This window comes from Enhydra lutris, unplaced genomic scaffold (assembly GCF_002288905.1).
Source record: "Enhydra lutris kenyoni isolate GAN:26980312 unplaced genomic scaffold, ASM228890v2 scaffoldscaffold1, whole genome shotgun sequence".
Classification (NCBI taxonomy): domain Eukaryota; kingdom Metazoa; phylum Chordata; class Mammalia; order Carnivora; family Mustelidae; genus Enhydra; species Enhydra lutris.
The window spans coordinates 21365253-21390029 of record NW_019154085.1 but is presented as its reverse complement, the minus strand read 5'-3'; the positions used below and the strand labels follow the sequence as shown (position 1 = coordinate 21390029).

Genomic DNA, 24777 nt, shown 5'->3' with positions numbered 1-24777 from the left:
TCCCTGTCTTCCCTTCTGATGTGGCTTCAAAACAAATCTCAGTGCATACTGAGATGAAGCATAACACAAAACCTAACTCATGAGAAAAAGTGAGAAAGCTTGAAAACACAATTCAAAAAACAAATGTGAGAGAATCCCTTCACCTAAAGCTCACTCTGTGTCAACTCTTTAAAAAGTATATTTGCAGGACACCTGGGTGGCTCAGTTGGTTAAGCGTCCCCTTGATTTCTGCTCAGGTCCTAACTTCAGGGTCTTGAGGTTCAGACCCATGCCGTAGGGCTCTGCACTCAATGCAGAGTCTGCTTGAGATTCTCCCTCCCCCTGTCCCTCTGCCCCTCCCCTCTGCGCTCTCTCTCTAAAATAAATAAATAAATATTTTTTAAAAATCAAGATAAAAAAATAAAAAGTGTGGACTTTTTTTCAGATTTTATTTATTTATTTTTCTGAAAGAGAGAGAGAGAGAGACAGCAAGAAAGGGAATACAAGCAGGGGGAAAGAGGAGAGAGAGAAGCAGGCCTCCCGCTGAGTGGGGAGCTGGATGTGGGGCTCCATCCCAGGACCCTGAGTTGAAGGCAGACGCTTAATGACTGAGCCACCTAGGCGCCCCTAAAAAGTGTGTTTTAATTTACAGGATCATTTATTTCAAGGTGACAAAGCCATTTTATAGTTAGAGAAGTTAGGTAATAAAGAAAGCACATTTAGAACAAAATAGGAGAACACTGATTTTAGTTCTTTTTTATGAAATCAATTTATTGTCATAGCTTAAATATTTTCTCTATGTCCCATGCCAGCAACATACACTACACCACCTTTAATTCTTAAAGCCTAGAGGTAAAGCATATCTCTCTACTTTGTGTTAATACGAACTTGGTTCAGATGAGGTTTAACCCTGGTTTTCAAGGTGCTTATAATCTAATGGACTATTGGTAGTTCAGCACACAACATCGTGACACCATGATGGATATCCCCGAAATAGCCTGCGAACCAGGTTACAACTTCAGACAGCTTTATTAACCCATCTGTTCACTCATATGAATGAAATCATTCCTCTACAAACTACAAATGGCTATCACTTCAAATGACAGCACTGCAAATGAGATGTTCGACTTGAAAGAGTATTTGCCTGCCCCTAGGGAAATGTTACTGCCAGGATAAGTAGAACCAAAAGCAAACTGAAAAAGAACTACTTCCCCTGTTTGCCAAATAAAACCTACAACTGGCTTATGAGTAGGAGAGAGAAAACCGTCAACCATAAGGTCAATGAAAGGTATCGGTAACTAACAAAAATATCCCTTTAGCCATCTGTCCAAGGGCTGAAAAAGAACCTCAAATTCATGACTGGTAATGGATTCCTTTGGATTTAATAGCACCATCTCCCTGTAGACTCTATGTAAATATACACATTTAGTATCCGTGTAAAGTCGAAAGCACTGTCACTAACAATTAAATCTAATTAAACTGTTCATATCACTCAAAAGCACTGAGCCCCGGACTTGGAGGAAGATTATGCAGAAAAAATGGTAAAGGAGAACAAAACAAACAAAACCTTCACTTTCTAAATTTGATGTAGGATTCACCCTGCTTGTGTTCTTACTACAATCTTCTGGACTCCTCCAATGAAGCCACCAGTTTGCCCACTATTTGAAAACCTATTTGAACACCATTTCAGAGAAGCAAGTGATGGAAGACAACTTGGAAACCCATCAGAGAAATTCTTCATCTTGAACCCACAGACAGGGGGTCTGTGAATAGAATTCAAAGGAATTTACCGATATTTTTAATTTCTTATTGAAATTTTTACAGATAGAGTGAAATAGTGTATATATCATTACCTTCTATTTATGATGATTGTTTTTTTTAAAGATTTTATTTATTTATTTATTTGACAGACAGAGATCACAAGTAGGCAGAGAGGCAGGCAGAGAGAGAGGAGGAAGCAGGCTCCCTGCTGAGCAGAGGACCCTGGGATCATGACCTGAGCCTAAGGCAGAGGCTTTAACCTACTGAGTCACCCAGGTGCCCCTGATTTATGATGATTATTAAGCCAGCTGCTAGATTCTGTTATTTAATGTGTTAATAAGAAGTATGTATATTACTACATCACAATTTTTTAATTATTTTGATAATTATATCTCAATGTGATTTGTTTTCCTTGAATCCTTTGTATTTTATTTAAAAATATTATTCTGAGAAGGAGTGACAACCAAAGCAGTCAAAACACAAAAAAACTTAGGAACCCCTAAACAGAGAAACTTCTCCTTTCATTATAAATATTGGTTATTAGGTTTCCATATTCTCTTACTACTTATCCTGAGCATATAATCCTAAAGTGTGTATCAAAGAAGGCAAGAAACAAAATATCCTCTACTAGATTCTTTGCTACCAGTGGCCCTCTGGGCTTTACCTTGCGGGGAAGAAGGCAGACATCCTCTACACTTCATCCAAATAACATATTGAAAGTTATTTCCTACAGATGATCAAACTTCAGAATTAGGAAAAGCTTTCACTTGCCTTTCTTAAAAAAGAAAAGAAAGTGCCCATCACCCATTCATGGTAGCTATACTATTTCAGACTTCTATAGTGACTTGCTAGAGGATTATGACAATTAACCTTTTGGAACTTCTACTCTATATGTAAGAAAACATAAAGCTATGGGTCATTAAACGGTGCAACCACATCTAAGCGTTCTCTAGTGATCAAATGCTGCTATTGCTTAGAATATATCTTGAGACTTTCAAATGATGAATGTTATATGATCATAAAATGGTGTAGCACAGAAGGAGAATTCTGGAAGAAAAGTGAAGCCTAACTCCCATCAGTTGGTATATCGGGCTGACCTCAAATTCCTAACAGTCAACCGCGCTGGCTTCGGATCTGCCACCAGGTTTTTGATTACCAGCCACTCCCGACCCACAGTGTTGGCAGCTGCCAGGGGCTCAGTTTCACTTTTCCCAGCTTTATCACCACCATGCTTCAATCTCCGCTGAAGCCCCTGCCAGATTAAGGAGGTAGAACTGAGAGAGTGGAATGGTGGGACTCTTCTTCTGGCTAATGGGCTGTGGGCAAGCTCTGGTCCTCCAACTGGAACATGGCCCCAGAAAAAGGGAGAGGCATCCTCAATCCCCAGTGCTGACAGATGTGCTGAAGGTGATCTTCCATCTGTTTTACGGGGGAAATGGTGGAGATTCGGTTCTTTAATGGTGATGGCAGGATGTTAACTCCCCATTGTCACAGGACACTCAGAACACCAGGGAGAACTGAACAAGTCCACAGACATCAACTGCACACGAGGACAACCAATGCAATTCAGATACATCATCCAACATTTAAATCCTTCCTGCAGGAACTAAACGCAGGCAGTAATTACATCATCTAAAGAAACAAAGCCCTCCCTTAGAACCAATTAAACTCATTCAAGTCAATTATTCAAACAATTCCTGCCAATACACAATTCAAGCCTTCATGTCAAAAGATTTTGTTTATAAACTGACTAATGGCTTCCAGAAATGAGCTCCCTGGAAACATTATGAAGTCCCAATCCAGAGCGGCAAGGGGATTTTTCAGGCCTCAATCCAGGCCTCAAGGGGATTTTTCAGCATTGTCCCCACAACAGTCTGCATCTTATAGATGAGGAATCCAGAAATCATGGAGCTTTAAGGGACTTCTGAGGTGGAAATAGACTGGACTCGCAAGCTAGGGCTGTATAGACAATATTCTTATTTCACACATACAGGAAAAGTACAAACTAAGCTTTTTGGGAATTACATTAACAGGCCAACAAATTCACTGTGTACATGTGCACTGTGTAGCTCAAATTGTAGATGATGTTTTGATGGTACAAAAATCCAGCAACCCCACTTTCAATTTTCCCAGGAATCCAACTTTGGATAATTACGGTCATGGCTCACCATTGAAAGAAGAGAGGCTCTTATTCTAACATTTGATATACCCTGTAACCTTTAATGAGGCCAATAAATGCCCTTCCCCGTGTCCCCCTCCCTCCTGTAAGCATCCTGGAACTCACTGCTGATGCAATATTTTATATATAGATATAGATATAGATATAGATATATAGATATCTATATCTATATATATATATCTTTCTCTTTCACCTTCCTTCCTTCTTTCACTTCCTCCTCCCTTCACCCTTCCTTTCCTTCCTGTCTTCCTTCCTTCCTTCCTCCCTTCTCTCCTTCCTTCTTTTCATTCTTATGACAGCATGGGGAAAGGCAAGTATAACCAAGGTGGTCCTGTGACTGGTTTATGACTCTGTCTCCCTATTTTATGATTTTTGGCTAAACCTGGATTTCCCTACTTTTGATTGCTCCCTACCTAATACTTATTTACTTGCTCCTATGACCTCCCAAATGGAAATGTCAAAGTGCTAGCAAATAAATATATCAGGGAAGGCTGTTTTCCTCTCATGGACACATGAAAATGGAGCAGCCCTGTTTCTGGGTCTCTCCACTGATGTGAAGCCAACACGCAGGGAGGAAAGCATTCATTCCTGAGACGCATCAGGGAGCAAGCCAGTGCCAATACACCGCCACCTACACGGTCCCCAAGAGATTCGAGCTGTGCTCTACAAAGTCGGCTAGCCAGAAATGGAAAGCAAACTCAGCAGGAGTTAAGCACCTCATTCCTCAAGTCAAACTGACCCTAGGCGCTGGGAGGGAAAAGGGGAAACCCCTTTCCTTTTTAATCCTGGGATATATATTCTTCCGTCCTAAAAGGTAATCAAACTAAAGGTTTTCCCTCTTTGAGGCTGTTTGCCTTGATCCAGGCCTTAGAGATAAGCTTTCCCATCATCTATAAATTTGCTGTGTAGACCAATTAATTTTTCAAATGTTAAAATAGTAATTTTCTTACTAAGCTCTCCAGTGAACAAACTGCAATAATCCTTAATAATCTATTGCAACTTTAATTTCCCAAATGTGTACAAAAGTATACATGAAAAGTATGAATCTTCAGTCCACTAATCTCTTAGATATCCTAGAAAAATCTCAGTAACCTTACTTGGAAAGAAAAGAATTTTATTTTTTTTTTCTGCAGGTATAAAAATAAACCTTTCTACCAGTTTTTCTGGCTGTGAGATGCAACCATAAATAAAAAGGTAAAAGGGACAGGGGAGTGGGAAAGGTGATACAGGTGCAGTGGTGAACACAAGTTTTTAACCCAGAGTTCCCAAAGAGAAACATCACTTTCCCAAGAGAGAATGCTTCAGTCATTGTTTAAAAACTGGGTGGAATTTGTACGCGGATACATCCATTGGTTTAGTTCTGCTCACAAGGCACCCTTAATCTCTCAAGGCAATGGTACCCGTACGCACAAAACCACCGTGACCACAGCAGATGCTGCAGGAGTAGATGGAGAGAACAGGCAGCATGTTAATAAGGAGATGGTTAGAAAACCACAATCTGTCAGGCCTTGGAAAAGAAATGTGGTCATGAGCAAACTCAGCCTGCAATCAGAGACCGAGTTTTCATGGTATGGGTCTGAATGATAACGATGAACCCAGACATATGTTGCCATCCTTCCTCACTTTTCAAATAGAAAGGATGTTTTTGCTCTAACTCTGGCACTTGAAACATTATAATAATACTTTACACTGACAACTGGTTTTTCTCCCCCACTAAATCAGAGGAGGTGTGTCTTTTCCTTTAGCACAAAGGGGAAAGTTATACTCATGATCTAACAAACAGTATAATTCAGTCCTGATCTCTTCTTTTCTTTTTCTTTCTTCTCTCTCAACCTTGGAGAATAGCCAATTTGTGCAACTAAAAACAAATAATGTAAGCAAGCCAAAGAAAAAGGTTGTAGAGCAAATCAGATATTTAATAAAGAAAGGAAAAGGCCATTTCAATGCAGATTCAATCAGTTTCAAGTCCAAAGGTTTCCCACAGGTCCCCAGCAAAGACCTGTGAGTTATACAGAGTGAGGTTCAGATGCCCTTTTTTTTAAAGAGAACTAGGACATATCCCTATGGTCCCTGACATAGGCAGGAAAACTGATTTAGTGGCCTAATTCCATTCTCAAAATTTGAAACTCCAGTATTGCATTGGTGCCTTCTGGGCATTTTCCTGACATTTCACTGATGCTAAACTGTTCTCCATTTGGCTTTTTACAAATTGATACATATAGCTGGGAGCACAAACACATGTAAAAGTAAATTTACTATCCAAACTCTTGAATGAAGAAAGACAAACTGTGGAGGAAAGAAAACTGGAAAAGAGAAATCAGACTTAGCTTTAAAGGGGGCAGGGGGTGCGTCACAATGTACTAAGCAACAGCTAAGACTATCTTAAACACAAAGACAGCAAGTCATTCAAAGAACGCCAGTGCCAAGCGGTAGCTTGGAGGAACGGAGTGTAATTTCCACCAGCTTCCTCAGACCACAGAACTTAACATGCACAATTGCCTTTTGTCTTATGTGAAGTGTTTTGCAAATGCAGGTTGAGACAATGCCATTCTGTGTTCCACCCCATGAGACAGCTGCCTGAGCCACTCCCAAGTACAAATCATGGAGCTACCACAAAATTCAGATGACTCAGCTAGAATCTGTTGCATAACAGGATCCACCTATCCTTTGTACCAGCTGCTTGTAAGGCCCCAGAGTGCAAATCCTCCTGCTGAATATCTAAATGGCTAAGGGCAGAAGGCAAGAAAGAGGTGACCATGAGCTAGCCGGGAAGGGGTGGGGGATGGGGGGGTCACTACAGCTTGAGCCACATGAAAGGCAAGGAGAGTGGCAAATTACTTAACAGATCCTTCTGAGAAAGCACTGTATCCATACTTTAAGGAAACGAGAGGGTAGAAGGTGAAGAATATACTTGAAATAGACTTCTTTTCCAGAAATGGTAAGTAACTACTTAACAGCTACACAAGAGGTGCTTCAAGGTGCTTTCCATGTGTGTGCTTGTATAGCGTAGGATTCCTTTGCCAAGTAAGGATTAAAAGCCTGCAAAGACAGCCATAGATCCTGCTTTAAGTTTGGTTCCTTGAAACGGACCCCGAGAGAGGCTGTGGGTAGGAAGTGATTGCACGGCCACCCTCTGGAATAAGGCCGGTGGAGAAGGGGAAGACAGAGCACTTGGGGCTGCTGATCACAATGCAGTTGCAACAGAGGACCCCGCCACCCCCTCCCCCACACCCCTATCCCCCCAACTCCCCACCTCTCGCTGCTCTGCACCTAAGAATCCCCTTCAGAGCGCACCATGATGGAAGCAAAGGGTCAGGGCACTTGTACTCCTCAAAATGACCAGTCATTGGATGCTCTTCCAAGACACTGCTAAGAAAATGAAAAGGCCACCCTCAGCACTACCCTGCCTGGCCCCTGGCGTGATGGTCGAGGCTTTATGAAAGAGCTCTGAGTTACGCCCCTTGATGAGAAGGTGTAAAGTGGAATTATTCTGCCCGAAGAAAATCAAATTAAAGTTTTAAAACATAAAAAGACCTGTCGTGACTAGTTGTTCTCCACCTTGCTCAAAACATGTTTAGACTTCTGGTTGAGAGATATTTAGGTTCAATCTAAGAAAGAACTCCTAGAAGTAGGAGGATATTAAAAAAAAAAAAAAAAAAAAAAGACCCTAACTGACTGCCAAAAGAAGTAGGAATAGCTCCTTTCCTGGAGGGATCTCAGGTGAAACAGCCACCCATGAGTAGAGATTGTGATAGGTCAAAGCAAACAGACATTTCTCTTTCCTTCCTTCCTTTTTTTTTTTTTTTTTTTTGTGTAGCTCAGGAAATACATTATGGGCTGTGATGTGTCAAATATAAACTGGAGGCTATGATAATTCACAGAATTTACTTGTTACCATTTAGCACCATAGTTTTTTATATTCAAGATTCCCTCTCTCTCTCCCCCTACCCCCACTGCCCCGTCTCACCAGTTACTTTTCAAACTTTAGTCAGAAAGACAGTCATATTGGAGAAATTGTTTTCTTTCTTTTTTTTTTAAGATTTTATTTATTCATTTGACAGACAGAGATCACAAGTAGGCAGAGAGGCAGGCAGAGAGAGATGGGGAAGCAGGCTCCCCGCCAAGCAGAGAGCCTGATGTGGGGCTCCATCCCAGGACCCTGGGATCATGACCTGAGCCGAAGGCAGAGGTTTAACCCACCAAGCCACCCAGGCACCCAAAAGCTAATATTTTAAATAAACAACTGATAAAGAAGGAGAAAAGCTTGGCACCAAAGAAATGGTAAATAAAGAAATTGGGAAAATATTAGATAAACAAAGAAAACGCAAAGTCTTAACTATACAGTAGAGCAAATTCAACCCAAACCCCCTGACTCAAAATCTCTAGCAGTGAAGTCTGAAAATCTGTATTTTTACTAAGTTCCCAAGATGGCATATAATATATCAGAATGACTGCTCTAGAACTTGAAGTCACTCAGGGAAAAGGTTTTATATAGCTCCTTGACTCCAAGTCCTATCCCTCAGGGGACAGAAAATTCAGCCTGAGAATTTGAGCTCTGCTTTCTCAGTCTACCCTGAGAGCAGCTCTGGCCCCCAGCTCTGAGGCTCAACTCAGAGTTGGGACCATGACAAAGGAGCCAACTCCTCCCTGCAGCCAGAGCCCTTGATCTTGTGGGCCCTTCTGTCAGCACCGGAGCGACCGGCTGACCTGCAGTGTGATGGGTTCTAGATGATTCTACGCGGCCGTGACTGAATTCCTGAAGTTATACTGCTAAATTCATACTGCTCTATAGGAACAGCTTCTCCCCCTTCTTATTATAAACTAAACTTCTCACATAGTTTCTCACCTGTGCATTTGAATTCTTTCCTCTTGTGGCAAATAGAAAGGAAAAAAGAAGTACGAAAAACGTGGCTACCAGGCAAGTTAGAAAATTTCGAAGTTTTTCTTTTAAATAATTGAAAAGTACCTGCTGTGAGGCAATTCTGAAGCTTAAAAGAGAGACTATATGGGCCACAGTGTCTCTCTGTTGGTGACTTCCCCCTGCCAGGAAGCAGGACTGCCAGATATGCCAAAAGAAAAAAAAAGAAAAAGAAAAAAAACTCAAAATGGGACGATATTTTATGGGGCTTTGGCAACACATCATCTCCCTTCCATAGGTGAGTTTTATATGGTTGACTGGGGATAGAAGAAAATGTAGTCCTCCTGATTAATGATTCCCTGCTGCAAGAAGTCTGTTCTTGTAAGGGACACTTCCCATTTCTACCTTCATTATGCATTTTAAGAATATAGAGAAATGGGGATCTGCATAATTTTAACAATGCAACGTAGGTACCTATTTTCGACAATAAAGGGGAGAGCCTCTTTTTCATTTTACTTGTAAAGACATAGGCTAACATGATTGACCAAGATCCCCTCTCAAATATTAAGTGCTGAGAGGAAAAGACAGTTTAAATGTTTGTACATTTTTTACCAACTTTCTGTACTCACCATCTTCAATCTCCAAAGAAAACCTCAGCACACCTGTGTTTCACGTGATAGCGGCTCTCACCCAGCAGGTACACTTACAGAAAAGAATCTGTCAGCACACTAATAACAGTCCTGACAAGGGAGGGAGGAAATGCTGCCAGCACCATAGGAAATACTATCTCTGGGAAATTAAAAGTGTACTGTAGTGAGTTAGGGTGTATGTGTGTTTATGTTCTTGTTTCCTTCACTGGCAGTTGCTCCTGTCAATCCATGAATTCTCCACTATGAATGAAATAGAAAATTGCTTCAGTATTAAAATGTCCCAGCTGGATGTTAAACCAACAACATGGTGATTTTAAACTCAAGCTTAGATAACTCTTGCTTTATGCTTCTTTGGGTTGGGAAGGAAATGGGGCACTCTCTGCAACAGACGTAATACTTAGGAGAAAACTGAAAAAAGTAGCAGCAGTTTGCGAAAGTTCGTGTGTGTGTTTTGTTTTGTGAAGGGGGACAATTTTCTAGGAGAAAAAAAAAAAAAGAGAGAGAGAGAGGGAGACTATGGAGTCTTCTGACCTACCTTCTACCAAAGGTCAATGACCTAGTTGCCAAGAAAGCTCTATGGAATTTGGGGGAAGAAAGCAAGAAGGCTTGGTTGCTAGAAGGGCAGAGGCAAAGGGAATACCAAGAACCAAAAGTATGTTTCTCCATTAACAGCAGACACTAGTAGCAGTTACTAGAGCTGCCATTATGAATTGGAGTCATTAACTGGCCACCAAAATTAGTCCTCGCTCTTTCACTGTGGCCAGACACTCAGTAACTCAGCAGAAGACTTTCTCGCAGGCTTCTGGACAGATAGAGGTGGCAATGAGACTGAATCCTCACCAGTGGCATAATGTGGAAGTGATGGTTTCCACTCCCTGGTCTGGGGACAAAGGCATGTGCCCCCCTGTGTTTTCCTGACCTTCCCCAAGCTGGAATACAGCTATGCCGTGACCAGTTTTGATCCTACAGGCAAAGATAACATGCTGAGGGAAGAACAAACAATAGGATGAAATGAAGAGAAAAATAAATGTACTTATTTCACTGATTATGTTTTTGAACTTCTTTGTAAGTTAGCTTTCATCCTAACTAGTACACATTATAATATTCTGAAACTAAGGTCTTAGAATAGAACGAAAGAGCTCTCAGACCATACCCATTTTCTCAGTTTAACATAGAGCTTACCAGAGTTCTAGAAGTATTCTGTTTCAAAGGCACTAATACAGTGATTATTTCCTGAGAGTTTACACAAGGTACTTAAGAAAAGGAACACCATAATATTTTTTCTAAAAAAATTACTCTAAATTTATAAGAAATGGAATGGGCCTTGAAAAATCAACAATCAAAAGTATATTAACCACAAATGTATTCAGCCACCATAGCCACAGATGAACATAGTACTCTTAGGGGCTGAATTGTGCCCCTCCCCCCACCCCAAATTCATATGTTGGAGTCCTAACTGCCAGTACCTCAGCATGTGGCCATACTTGGAGATAATAGGTTCTTTTTTTTTTTTTTTTTGAGATAATAGGTTTTTAAGGATGTAATTAAGGTGATATGAGGTCATTAGAGTGGGTACTTATCTACTATGATTGGTGTCCTTCTAAGAATTGATTAGGAAACAGAAACACATGAAGACACAGAGGGAAGACAGTCACGTGCTAGCTAAAGAGAGAGGCTTCAGAAGAAATCCACCCCACAAGAACCTTTATCTTGGCTATCCAACCTCCAGAACTGTGAAACAATAAACTTCTGTCATTTAAGCCACACAGTCTGGTGGTCCTTTCTTATGACAGCCCTAGAAAACTAACACACATATGTCAAGGTCAAGCATTTTTCTTTTGAGCCAGGGCTAAGGAGAAATTCTTTGGGTTGCTTCTCCAACAAAATGAAACAAAACAAACAAAAGAAATGAGTTCTGAATGATTTCTCCTAATTCAGATTGATGGGTTCTTCTGGCTAACAAAGAGAGTACTTGTTCATACTTTGACTATATCTGAACTTTCAAAAGAGTTCTATACCCTCTCCAAAATAAGTCTGGATCCATGTCTCATGCTATGTTCAAACATGAACTCCAGATAGACTAAAGACCTAAATGTAAGGTGTGAAAGATAGGGGTGCCTGGGTGGCTCAGTCGTGATCAGGTCATGATCCTAGTCCCACAATGGGCTCCCTGCTCAGCAGGAAGCCTGCTTCTCCCTCTCTCTCTCCCCATGCTTGTGCTCCCTCTCTCGCTCTGTCTCTCTCTCTGTCAAATAAATAAATAAAATCTTTTAAAAAAGTAAAAAGATAATAAAATAAAATATAGAAAGCCATATTTGCCACTTAGGAGTGCCACTTAGGAGTCTTAGGAGTCCACAAGACTTCTTGGACATGAAGATAAATCCTCAAACCACAAGTTGGATGGGTTTAACTTCATTAAAATGAGGAATTCCAGTACAATGAAGGAAGCCCTCGAAAAAGCTAACAGACCAACAGAGATTCTGCAACATCTAGAGCCAAAGAAGATTAATATCTACAATATCCTACCCGCCCCCACAAAAAACAAAAATAAAACAAAAACAACTCCTGCCAATCAACAAGAAAATAATGCAATACTCAAAAGAAAAATGAGCAAACGATATGAACAATTAAATCTCAGAGAAAGGCCAGATGTCTAATTAGTATGAAACAAAGCTCAATATCCTTAGCAAGAAAAATACTGAAAGCTTAACCATCAATGATCTTTCCACACTGTCCATTAGAATTGCAAAATCTACAACTCTAGACAATAACTAGTGTTGGAAAGGACATGGAAATGACAGAAACTATTAGATACTATTGGAGGGAATATAAACTAGTCCAGTAGTTCTGCAAAGCATTCTAAAGGGACTAGAGAAACCAAGTACAAGATGTCCTTTGATCTAGCAATCTGCTTCTGGGTAGAGTAGTCCCCCGTTATCTGTGGAAGATATGTTCGAAGATCTCTGGTGGACGCCTGAAACCACGGAGAGCACCGAATCCTACGTATACAATGTTTTCTTCCCCCTTAGCACACATGCCTATGATAAAATTTCATTTATAACTTAAGTACAGTAAGAGATTAACAACAATAACTAATAATGGAAAAATTACAAAAATACAATAAAAGTTATGTGAATGTGGTTTCTCTGTCAAAATATCATATGGTACTGTATTGTGCTTTACTGTACTCACCCCTCCTCTTCTTCTTCTTCTTGTGATGTTTTGAGATGACAAAGTGCCAACGTGGTGAGATGAGGTGAGGAGTGTGACGTAGGCATCATAGGCATCGTGAGGTAGCATTAGGCTCCTGTTGACCTTCTGACGATTCGCCACAAGAAGGATCATCTGTTTCCAGAACAAGGCTGACCGGGGGAACGGAAAGTGCGGAAAGCGAAACCGTGGATGAGGGCAGATGCTGTTTGGAACTCAGGAATACTCACCTCCAGATCCTTCTGAGAACATGTGCCTGGGTACACCTGGCTGTATTATTGGTGACATGGAAGGTAGAAACAGTGCCCATCTCTGGGGGAAAGGATAAGAAAAACGGGGTGGAGACACACTGTGAAAATAGTTTACATTATCTAAAACGACGAGTTATATGTGGAACGACACAGAGGATCTAAATCGCAAGTTGTTGAGTACTTGCAGCACTATTTTACTTATTGAAAGTACATGCTTGCAAAACCCATGATATATTTTCCAAAAGATATATAAATTAAACATATTGTGGTGATTGCCTTCTGGGGGAGAAGAATGGATGAGAACCGGGAACTAAGAGAAAAATTAAAATAGAATATGATCTTGCATGCATTGATAATGTTATACTAAAAATCAAGGAGTGTAATTAACTCATTTCTGCACCTGAGATTTAAACACAAGAACACATACAACAAAACCTCCCACCCCAAGTTCCTCCTGAATTTCTTTTCAGCTCATTATCCTTGAAAAGCAAATCTTCCATGAGGACACTGGAATTAACAGTTGCCTAATTATTAAGCATTTTTGGTTACACTATCTCAGTGTTCACACACCACGCGCAATTCGTTGTCCTACCCCTTCCAGGGATATCTGGCATTTGGCAATGTCAGCAAACATGTTTGGTTGTCAGCACTTGGGGAGTGCGTGCTTACTGGCTCCTGGATGGACAGTGGCCAAGGTTGCTGCTAAACATACTGTAATGAATGGGACAGGGTCCTGCAACAAAGAAGCATCCCTTTCCAAATATCAACAGTGCTGAGATTGAGAACCCCTACACTATCTCACTACATTTTCCATTTACTTCTTTGGTTTCCGGGAGGCTGTCCTTCAAGCTGACAAAGATGCTCCTTTCCTCCTTCCCTTCTTACTCTTCCATTACTCTCCTTCCAACTTCCCCTCTCCACTCTGATTTCTGCTCAAGTACAGTCTACTGTCTAGGTTGCCTCTCTCCCTCTAGGAGTCATTAATCTACTTAAATACCACCCTGATAGTAATTGCTCATAAAGACTGTGAATGAGATAAACTGATGGTAAGCCATTAATCATTTAAGAAAATTAATTGATAAAATAGCCTCTCGTTCCTTTTTCTCTTCTTTCTTATGAGTTGCACTACCACACACCCATCTATTAAAATAGGAAGGGTACAAATTTGAGATTTACTGAGGGCCTCTACTAAATCTTCATGAATTGGGCGAAGGAACTAACGAATGCCTTAGAAGGCAACAGTTAAAAAAAACAAACTGGGCAGGAGGGGGTCAGAAGGAGACTTGGAGATGGCAGCCACAAAGCAACAATTTTGGGCCAAGGTGGCGGTGAAGTAGGATTTGAGATTCACCAACCGGATGTTATATGCTCAAGGGCTTCATTGAAACAAGAGGAAAGAGCAGAGAGAGTGACTCTGACTTTTAACTGAATTCCAGAATCCTCTGAGCAACAGAATGTGACTAATGTGTACCAGGTGGGCTTTAAGCATAAATGAAAGGACTGATTTTCAGATAATGGAGACTGTTAAACATGGAATTTCAGTGCTGTGAATATCCTACTCCGTTGGATATTAGCTATTTTTTTAAAGGACTGAAGTATACAGTATTACAGTCCAATTTAGACTAATGAGCAAATCAAAATTCTTAAGAGCTGTGATTTCTGTTTTCGTGCATTTTCTCTGAAGTTTCAGTTGCCATTTGATAGTCTGTCCCTTGGGCATTCATATCTCTTCTTTAGTGCCTCGGAGATTAAATTATCATAAATTATCGCCAAAGGACCCATTATCCATTTCTTCAATATACCCTGTTGTTTTGTTTTGTTTTTCCTTGATGCTGCTAGTGGTGGCTGCGGTGTTTTATTTTCTTTCTTTTTGTTTTTTAAGAAACAAAAGAAAAAGTCTGGAAGGTCTCTGTAGAGACATTATCTTACCCCATTTCATTCGGTCTGAGCAGCAGAAATATGAATATTTCTCAAAGCAGTCTTTTTTCTTCTCCAGATAAATTCCTAATTCTTATGAGTCATCTGGACTTGGATTAATTTTTTTTAATATTAAAAGAGAAGAAAGGCAGGACATACTGGGCACATTTGCACGTTACTCTAAGCTCTGTCCTTATTCCAGCTACCCAGGAATTAAAGCACCCGGTACCATCCTTTAGAAATCACACTCCTGTCTCTTTAACAAACTGTAAATGAGAAGAGGGCGGACCTCCAGAGTGTCGAAGGTTCTGATTGGTCCGGCTGGCAGGAAGTGGGCGGTGAAAGCGTCGCATCTGTTGGTGTCCGAGGCTGCGGGGCGAGAGGCCGAGGCCTGGCCGGGCTTCAGGACGGTGAACCTGCTGCAGCTACAAATCCTGGGCGTGGGAACAAAGGGTGCAAAACGGGGTCACTTACTCGCGGTGGGCACGGGGCCCTGACAGCCTTTTCGCGGAGGGGCAGCGCCCTAGTAGCTGTGCCGCGGTGGGCCTTGGGTCCACTCACACCACCAAGACTGCGCAGTGGCCCAGGAGCTGGAAGGAAGGTGTTGCGCGGACTCTGGCCGCCGACCTCGCAACTCGGCCGAGGCCCCTGTCTCAGCCTAGTTTTCTCTTTTCCCGTCTTCTGCAGGCTCGCTTCCGGCGTCATGGCTCAAAGGGCCTTCCCGAATCCTTATGCCGATTTTAACAAATCCCTGGCCGATGGCTACTTTGATTCTGCCGGGAGGGTGAGTTTGGGATACATCTGCCTGCATCCCTACCTTCAGCCCCTAGTGTTGAGAAGGGAGCTCAGTTTCGCCTGAAAGAAAGGGATGAGCATCCCCTTTTAAAAATATACGTAATTTCAGGATAAATGTGTAAAATACATGTCAAAATAGACCATTTGAGTTCTGACATTTCTATTAAGAAGTCACTGTTGTTAATATTCATAATTGAAATAGCCTCAATCACTGATAATTTATAAAAATTGGCGAATATGTCGTTTTCCCATGTAATTTTGCATTTTTTGATCAATTTTGGTTTGCTTTTTTTTTTTTAAAGATTTTATTTATTTATTTGACAGAGAGAAATCACGAGTAGGCAGAGAGGCAAGCAGAGAGAGAGGAGGAAGCAGGCTCCCTGCTAAGCAGAGAGCCTGATACGGGGGGGGCTCAATCCCAGGATCCTGGGATCATGACCTGAGCCAAAGGCAGAGGCTTTAACCCACTGAGCCACCCAGGCGCTCCTTGGTTTGCTTTTTAAAGAGAGGGAAGGAGTCCTGGGGTTATGTCACATGTTCCATGTTATTGCTTTATATTTGTAAGCAAATACAGGCAGGGTAAATGATGAGCGTAAATGGGGATGTGTGGTAAAGGCATCTTTAAACTGAAAGTGCTGAGAAAAATTAAGGACATAGGCCTGAAATTCTTTCTTCCTACTATTGCCTCTTTTTTGCAGGACATCCCTATAGCTGGAGGAAATAAACAGTAACTTAATGTTACTTATAAACCACAGAACAAAAGAGACGTTTGATATAAGATACTACAGGCCTGTGTTTTCTCATGCCTCTGAATGAACATAATAAAGAGGGAATACAGTTCTTAAGAGTCTCTAGCTGAGAAATTCTAAGAGCTTGTTAGGTTGGGAGAATGATTTCTTTAAAGTGGGCACATTTTTTTTTTAATTCTTCTAAGTTTATTTCTTCTAAACTCGCCATAGGAAAAGCACTTCTCATGAGATAGAATGGCCTTAGAGATTTCGTATCTGCCAAGTGAACTTTATGTGGCTCTTTTGGTTCTTCCCTGGAAACATTTGTCACAGTGGATTACTTCAGCATCATTAATGCACGTAGGAGGAATGAAAGAACTGGAGAAGAGTTGTAGGATAGAAGGGTACCAAAATATATAGGAATCTAGAGTCAATCTGATTTTGTTTAAAGATTTTATTTATTTATTATTTGAGAGCAGGGGAGGGGTGGAAGCAAGAAGGAGAGAGAATCTGAAGCAGACTCTGCACTGACCACAGAGCCCAACTCAGGGCTCAGTCCCACAACCAGGAGAGCATGACCTGAGCTGAAACCAAGAGTCAGATGCTTTACTGACTGAGCCACCCAGGCACCCCTGATTTTTTTTTTTAAAGAACAAAATTGAACCACCCAAGCAAAGCTTCTTATAATGATCATGACCTCATATGGCTTCCCTTTGGCCATTTGGACCTGTGTTCTGTCTACCTCTGCAGATCCTGAAGTTGAAGTATTTTGTCCTATCTTGTTGGAGGAAGACCTGCTGTTTCATGCAGACTTGGCAAAGAGAACACTTAAGGATTTAATAACAGAAGCCTTCAATAAAATACAGTCACTGTTCAGGCTGTTTATAAATTAAATGCTTTTACAAATTTAACCATTTTAAGAGTGACAAAAAGATATTCATAAATTTAAACTCTGGTCCCAAAATAATAAAGTAATTTATCACCTAACACATGGTTTTGAACAGAGTCCAGAAGCTAGCATACCAGTTCTAAAATTGTTTAATGTTGAGTGTCATGATTCAGACCCTCGAGATCTGTCCTCCTTAATTGTTAACACAGACGTTTCAATAAGGAATTGGTCTGTTTTCTGGCATCTATCAGAAAAAAAGAGGGCTTTTGGAGACTCTGCAGATTGCTGCTGGAGTTTGAATAATTTTGTGGTCTGCCACAACCAATCAATATTCTCTGGCAGGTGACCTTTATTAAATGCAGTTATATGACAAATAGAAAGTAACTTCCCTTCCTGAAACTGAGGTGTTCTTATTCTTGGTCTCAAAGTAAGGCCCAGCAAATGATGAATTAGCCATGATCTATGAACAGAGGACAACATGTTCTCATATAGATCACTCTTCTGTCTAGTTGAGATTTATAGACCTTTTATATTAATATTGAAGTATATTTTATCTTACTAAATGTATTTTCAAGACCTGTTGAAATCTTAACCTCTTGGCAAAAATTGTTAAATAATGTTAAATAATGGGAGTGTGTCCATCAGACCGTGTGGTTTCTTCTTCAGAGTGTGAAATAAAGGATCGTGGTGCTTCAGAAAAATTATTCAGATATGGTTGATAGTTTGATTTGCTTTATCAGAAGTAAAACTTAATATCTTTTATAATAATTCCGATACTGCCTTTTTCTTGTTTCAGTGTTAAATCTCATTTAAAAAAAAAAATGAAATGATGATGTTAGCAGGTAGTAGGTTTGTTTTTATAATCCTTACATGGTGAAATGAAATGTTTGTGCCCATGTAATATTCCCCAACATTGTTTTAAAATTTTACTGCTCTGAAAAATCCAAGTCTGGGAATCACAGCAGTTTTCTAAAATTCTGGAGAGATACATTAAAGGGACCTTTTAAGATTCTTCATGATTCAGTGTATACAGAACTTGCAAAATATTTTTCAGTTGCCTTTAGGATAAATAACAGTGTTTTTGTGGACCTCACAACTTACCCAGCATCTGTGGGGCTTCGTATGGATATCACTACCCCACAGCCACAGCTTTCATGTGCTCTTTAATCCATACCCAAATTATTACTTGTTATAGACCCTTGGACTGCTTAAAATTGTCAAAGTATCAACAGTTCCATCCCTGAATGCGAGAATTTTGAAATTGTGGGGCAGGTATTATTATCCTGACTTAATACAGGTAATTGAAGCATAAAGAAGTTATGAGTAGAGCACAATTATTCAATTAATAGTGGATAAAGATGTAGCCAGCCTCACTCACTGGGCAGTATTTGTGAAGCCCCTCCTCTGCTAGGCACTGTGCTGGCCGTGAGTTTTTTGATGCTCGGTCTGATGTTCTCTCCACTCTGCGTGAGGCTCCTGATTTCTCTGAATTTATTTTGACTTCCTTGCACTACTTCTACAGTTTTTAAAAATTGTTTATCCATTTTTTACAAGTGGATTTTATAAATGTTTATCCTCATCTTTTAATAACAAGCAACAAGAGTGTTTCCTTAGGGAATTAACATTGTTGCTGCTTAAATAGCTGGAAAACAGCAAACATCTTCTGATGTGTGCTTCATTTATTAAGATGACTTTTATTATAATAAAAAATATTAGCTTAAATAACATGTTCCCTATTAGATGGAAAGTGCCGCGTGCCAGTTTTTCATCAGCAGTCTACTTCAGTATTTTATTATAAATTTGATGTAAGACATTTAAGTTACAAAATGTTTGCTGCCTTGAGTAGGAAAATGTCATAGCCCTTTTAAGTTTTATTAATTGGGGTTATTAAGGATCAAATAATCGTCCCGTTCTCCCAGGCGGAAGAAGTGGCCCAAGTAGAAACGAAATACCCTCCTATTTTTGATAGTCTCTAGTCCAGGAAGTTGAGCGGTCCATATTTTTTGATACTTGTTTTCCCTTTAATATCTACAGCTGAGTCCTGAGTTCTCACAACGCTTAAACAATAAGATTCGAGAGCTGCTTCAGCAAATGGAGCGGGGCCTGAAGTCAGCAGACCCTCGGGATAGCACCGTTTACACTGGCTGGGCAGGTAAGAAGTGCTGCTGGTGAGCTGGCGCAAGCATCGTAGAGGAGAGCCAGAGCATCACCTCGCGAGTGTGTCTGACTGACCGGACGCCCTCACTTGCTTCCCGTGTCTGTGGCTGAGTAATTGCTTCTGGGAGAATGCGGTGCTCTCGGCCTAGCCTTGGGATTTGGATCTCGAACAGCGCTCTGAATTTAGGGCAAGGGAAGCGTATTCATGGAATTCATACCTGCCACAAATTTGGATGGCTGCTTGTGGAAAGAAAAATTGATGTTTAGCATTACATAGTTAATTTGGAGAGGGAATCTCAGTGGGAAGTGTTGGGAAGAGTCCCGGAATACAGTGTATGAAACAGAAGTAAAGAGAATTAATCCACAGAAAATAAAACATGCCCAGATGTGTCATTTTTTTAAGTTACCACATAACGGGGATCCAAATGTGAACACAGAGTAAATCAGAAATTCCATGAACTAATCTTCCTGAACAATCACTGCTGGTTGGTTTGCATTCAGTGTTTTGCTGGTCACTGAGAGGTTAGAGAAAGTTTGGGGAGAAAGAGTACATAGATGTCCAAGAAGTGAGAGAGAGACAAATGAAAGAAGGAACGTTGAAGAACTTCAGTTAGTTTACTAATGTAGAGAGACAGAAAGATAGCTTTATAATCTCAAAGAAGCACAATTTAGAGACTCAGTGTTTTCCAGTTACTCTGAAAAAGAGTTAAGGAGGAACAGATTTTCAGCTTGAGAAATTTAAATTTGATTTTAAGGCAGTGGTGCTTGTCACGAGCATGCCGTTTCCTTGGCCTCACAGTGAAGATCAGTCTAATAGGTCTTGAGCAGGGCCCAGGAATATGCATTTTGCAAGCCTCAGTGGGCCTGATGTAGATCGTCCTCTATGGACTGCACTTTGAGAGGCTTCTCTGGCAGGAATTTACTAAAAGCAAACCTTTTCGTAATGGCAAGTAATTCTCTCTGTCCTTACGAAGTCAGGAAAGCAGATAAAAATCAGAATAAAATTATACTCTCAAGGATGTTTAAGGTCAGTGTTTTATAAAATAAGAGGAATGGACTAGTTAAAGGCCCTCCCTTTTAGTTTTATGATTCGGGGTGATTTTAGAAGCTCAACATAAAATAGGTTAAAGATGATGGGGGGCCTGGGTGGCTCAGTGGGTTAAGCCTCTGCCTTCGGCACCAGTTGTGATCTCAGGGTTCTGGGATTGAGCCCCACATTGGGTTCTCTGCTTGGCGGGGAGCCTGCTTCCCCCTCTCTTTCTCTACCTGCCTCTCTGCCTTCCTGTGATCTCTCTGTCAAATAAATAAATAAAATCTTAAAAAAAAAAAAAAAAAAGACATGTTAAAGCTGAGAATAAATGTGAAAGTATTTTGCTTCAAGAAGAAAGTTATAATAACAGTTGTCATTTAAATGAACATTGTTATTCTCTACTTAAAATCATGAGAATTTGAACGAAATAGCATAAGTACAATCCACAGTTATTTAGCTTTCCTCTTGATTTCCACATTGTTTAAAGACCATACTTACAGATGTTACTCCTAATACAATTGGAGTTTCTATTATTTTGTTATTCCTGGCCCCCCCCCCCCAAAAAAAAAAAAGATACTGAGACAGATGGCTAGATTCAATTCCCTGTCTATAAAAAGAGTGAATTAAACCTCTATCCTATTCACTCATTCAGATGAGTTTATATTATTACATATTATAAGATTATAAGTTACCTTGCTTTAGGGGGAAAGAAGTGGGGATTGACTTCAGTTTTAAATTAATAGTTTGACAATGTTTGGAAAAACCATCAGTCAGGCCTCTCCTGCCAGGACTGTTTGAGAAACTAAAGGTTAAATAGAAATGGAAATAGAAAAGAAATTTGACTCCAAAATAAAATGCAAGTGTGTTTAAATTTTTTGGCAGTGTGAGTTAACAGTGTCATCTCCTTTGAATGCCAATATCCTTCAACTTTTTATCTTTAAGTATTTATGATACTTATTGCTGGCTCCCAAAAGCAGCTTGTATGGCAGGCGTCCTAGGCCAGTTGGCACACTAAGCAGTTTAGACTGTTTTATGATGTAGCATAAAATCTGCCAGATAAATTTGCTCATGGCTTTTGAGGCAGGGGTCCTGATGTCTCTTAATTGAGCACTGTTAAAAAGCCATTATTCCCACATAAAATGGACTGTCTCCTCCAGTGTTTTCACAAGTAAAATGCTTTTCTTCCCCTGCCAGTGTTTAGACAGTCTAAATAGCATGAAACTCTGAGTTGCATAAGAAACTAAAGCTAATTTGACACATAAAATCATGTCAATACCTTCTCTTCCCATTATTATATCTTACCAAGTATGGTGTCTTTATTATTGCAATTTTATTGCCAGAAAATACATTCATAAACATTTTAACACAGTAGAAATACTTGCTGTTGTGTGTCAAGGCAGTGTTTACATAATTATGTGTAGATTTGTATCCTACTATGCATGCGTTCCCCATATTATCTTCAAAGAGTGATGCCTTTTAGAAAAGAAGGATTCCATTTCTTTAACTTTGTTCACCAAAGTTAACATCATATTTTTATAAATATTAATTTGTTTGCTCTTGTTGCTAGTTTGTCCAAAATTATATTATTTTGGGAAACATTTATTGTAGAAAACCTTTAGAACTTGATCACGTTCTTCAACATGGGTAGTTCTTGGGGCGCCTGGGTGGCTCAGTGGGTTAAGCCTCTGCCTTTGGCTCAGGATCGTGAGATCGAGTCCCACATCCTGCTCTCTGCTCAGCAGGGAGCCTGCTTCCTCCTCTCTCTCTCTGCCTGCCTCTCTGCCTACTTGCAATCTCTCTCTGTCACATGAATAAATAAAATCTTTAAAAAAACAACAACAGGGGCACCCGGGTGGCTCAGTGGGTTAAAGCCTCTGCCTTTGGCTCAGGTCATGATCCCAGGGTCCTGAGATCGAGCCCCACATCGGGCTCTCTGCTAGGCAGGGAGCCTGCTTCCCTTCCTCTCTCTCTGCCTCTCTCTCTGCCTCCTTTGATCTCTCTCTCTCTGTCAAATAAATAAATAAAATCTTAAAAAAAACAAAAATTGGTAGTTCTTGAGCATTTGTTGTCAGTATACAATGAAATCTTTTGCAAGGTATCACTATGTAGTTTGTATAAGAAAATTTCATGGTTATTATTAATTAGAACTTTAAATTACCATCCTCTTTTGTTAAGTTTCATTCCCCAATTGAAGTATGATCTGATAGTTAATGCTCATTCAGATAGAATTAGAATTTAGGATAGGGTTAGGTTCTGCTACATATACCCCCAAAAATCAAAATTACAGTGACATTCAAATAAGATAGAAGTTTATTTTTATGTAGAAGAAGGCTGATGTAGTTCAGGGTTGATACGGTGCCCTCAGGATGTCAGTAGGAACCCAGGTTCCTGTCTTTCTGCTCCATTATCCCTCAGCCACTGACTTCTACCTCCTGGCCAAACAGCTGCTGAAGATTCATACATTACATCAGCTTTTCAGGCTGCAGAAAGGAAAAAGAGGCAAAAAAGAACGCATTCCTCCTCTTTTAAAAGACTTCCTGGAAGGCCCACTCAACATTTCAATTCTGCTTACGTCTCATTGGCTAGAACATAGTCACATGGTTACACCTGTTAGCAAGGAAGGATAGTAAATGTAGTCTGTTCCCTGGGGTTAAGTGGATTTGGGGATAAGACCTAGCAACCTCTGCTCTAAGTCCTGTATAACAGGAGAAGTGATACTTTTTTTTATTCCTGTGTTTGCACAAGGCATTTGGACAATGAGCCTTAATTCTTTCCATCCTTAATTTTTTCCATCTAAATAGCTGTCCATCTGGGGGAAGTTTTGTCTATACAATATTTTGAAATTTCCTAGGCAATATTTTGCCTGTTCTGTGTTTCTAGGGAGACTTACGTTACTTAAAACTGAAAAATTGGACTCCCATCATTTTTCCCATTTTCTGTCTTTTCAGGAAAAATTGAAACTAATAGTGACGAGATTTACTAGAAATTCTGTACCTATGTTATGTATACCATAATATCATATACCTATGTTCTATATACCATAGAAAGTACTGTGTATGTGATGTTTTATTGGTAAGGGGAATGTATATAGGTTTAAATAAAAATTTAGAAGAAGCAAATCACTGCTTTAGAAAGTATTTCACTTTACAAACTATTTTACAGCTGAAATTATCTTGGTTTTTATTGTCAAATGGAAACAGGATATAACGGTGATGAGAACAGTTAACACAGGCTTGTAATAGGGTTCAGATGTCATTTTCACTAAAGCCTACATATTTACTCCTGTGGGTTGTCAGTGCAGTTTTACAGCTTCTACGTTTTTTTATTCACAACAGAGAGATAAAATGCCTTGGCCCTAGGAAAGGAAGGAAGGGAGGATTTTTCAAACCTCGCAGCCATCTCATATTGGCCAATGAGGCAGTTATGGTAATAAATCACTCTGGGGTCTCATGCTTATCCAGGAATGAAGTATTGTGAATAATCAATTTTGCAGACAGTAATTGAGAATTAACAAATTATTACTGATGTTCAGAAACAAGAATTCAATAATTTAATAGTAAAATATATTGAGTAAATTTTGGTTCCCAAGGGAATGAGGATCATCAATATGTAGTTCTTGATCATTTTACTGTTAAAGGACAGGCGTAAAGATTAAAAGTGATTGCTATTAATAAAATGTTGGTAGGATCAGCATTTGAACGACAGGAGCCAAAGTGTATGTGCATGTGCCTCAGTAACTAATGTCATATGCCAGACACCATTCTAAGTGCTTTGCATTAATTAACTAACCTAAATCTCAGAACCACTCTACGGCATGGATACTCTTTGTATCCCCATTTCACAGATGAGAAAACTGAAGCAAAACAAGGCTGAGTACGTATGGAAGGTTACAGAGCCAGTAAGTGAGAAAGTTAGGAATCAATGCTACAAGTCTTATCTTTAGAAGCCTGGTCTTTCCCCCATGAGAATGTGTGCCCTCGTGTGTATATCTACTCTCCACATCTACATCTGGCTTCACTCCATACATTTGATAAGTGAAAAAGGTCTACACATAACCGTAAGATGGAGTGAGTTGAGCAGTGATAACGTGATGATACTCATGCTGTATATACATTTTAGAAGGGGCTAATGACTAGTCAGTTTTAAGTGTTTTAGAAAAAAAATGAGAATAGATGAATTATGAAAGGAATTTGGAAAGAAAGTGGGAAGCATGAGTTAGGTAAGAGTAATTACTATTTAAAAGTCTATAGGAAGGGGGCGCCTGGGTGGCTCAGTGGGTTAAAGCCTCTGCCTTCGGCTCAGGTCATGATCCCAGGGTCCTGGGATCGAGCCCCGCATCGGGCTCTCTGCTCTGCAGGGAGCCTGCTTCCCCC

The 24777-nt window shown here is 40.1% G+C and overlaps 1 protein-coding gene across 1 annotated transcript in view; it reads left to right on the top strand.

Moving 5' to 3' along the window:
- The first annotated feature begins 15149 nt into the window (after positions 1 to 15149).
- The window catches only part of LOC111143498 (LanC like 1), a 39033-nt gene continuing 29405 nt past the window's right edge, over positions 15150 to 24777 (top strand). Inside the window, exons 1-3 of the mRNA XM_022497304.1 lie at positions 15150 to 15258; positions 15493 to 15589; positions 19252 to 19369. Of these exons, the coding sequence (XP_022353012.1) occupies positions 15509 to 15589; positions 19252 to 19369 (199 nt within the window). The 5' untranslated portion in view covers positions 15150 to 15258; positions 15493 to 15508. The remainder of the gene's footprint in view (positions 15259 to 15492; positions 15590 to 19251; positions 19370 to 24777) is intronic.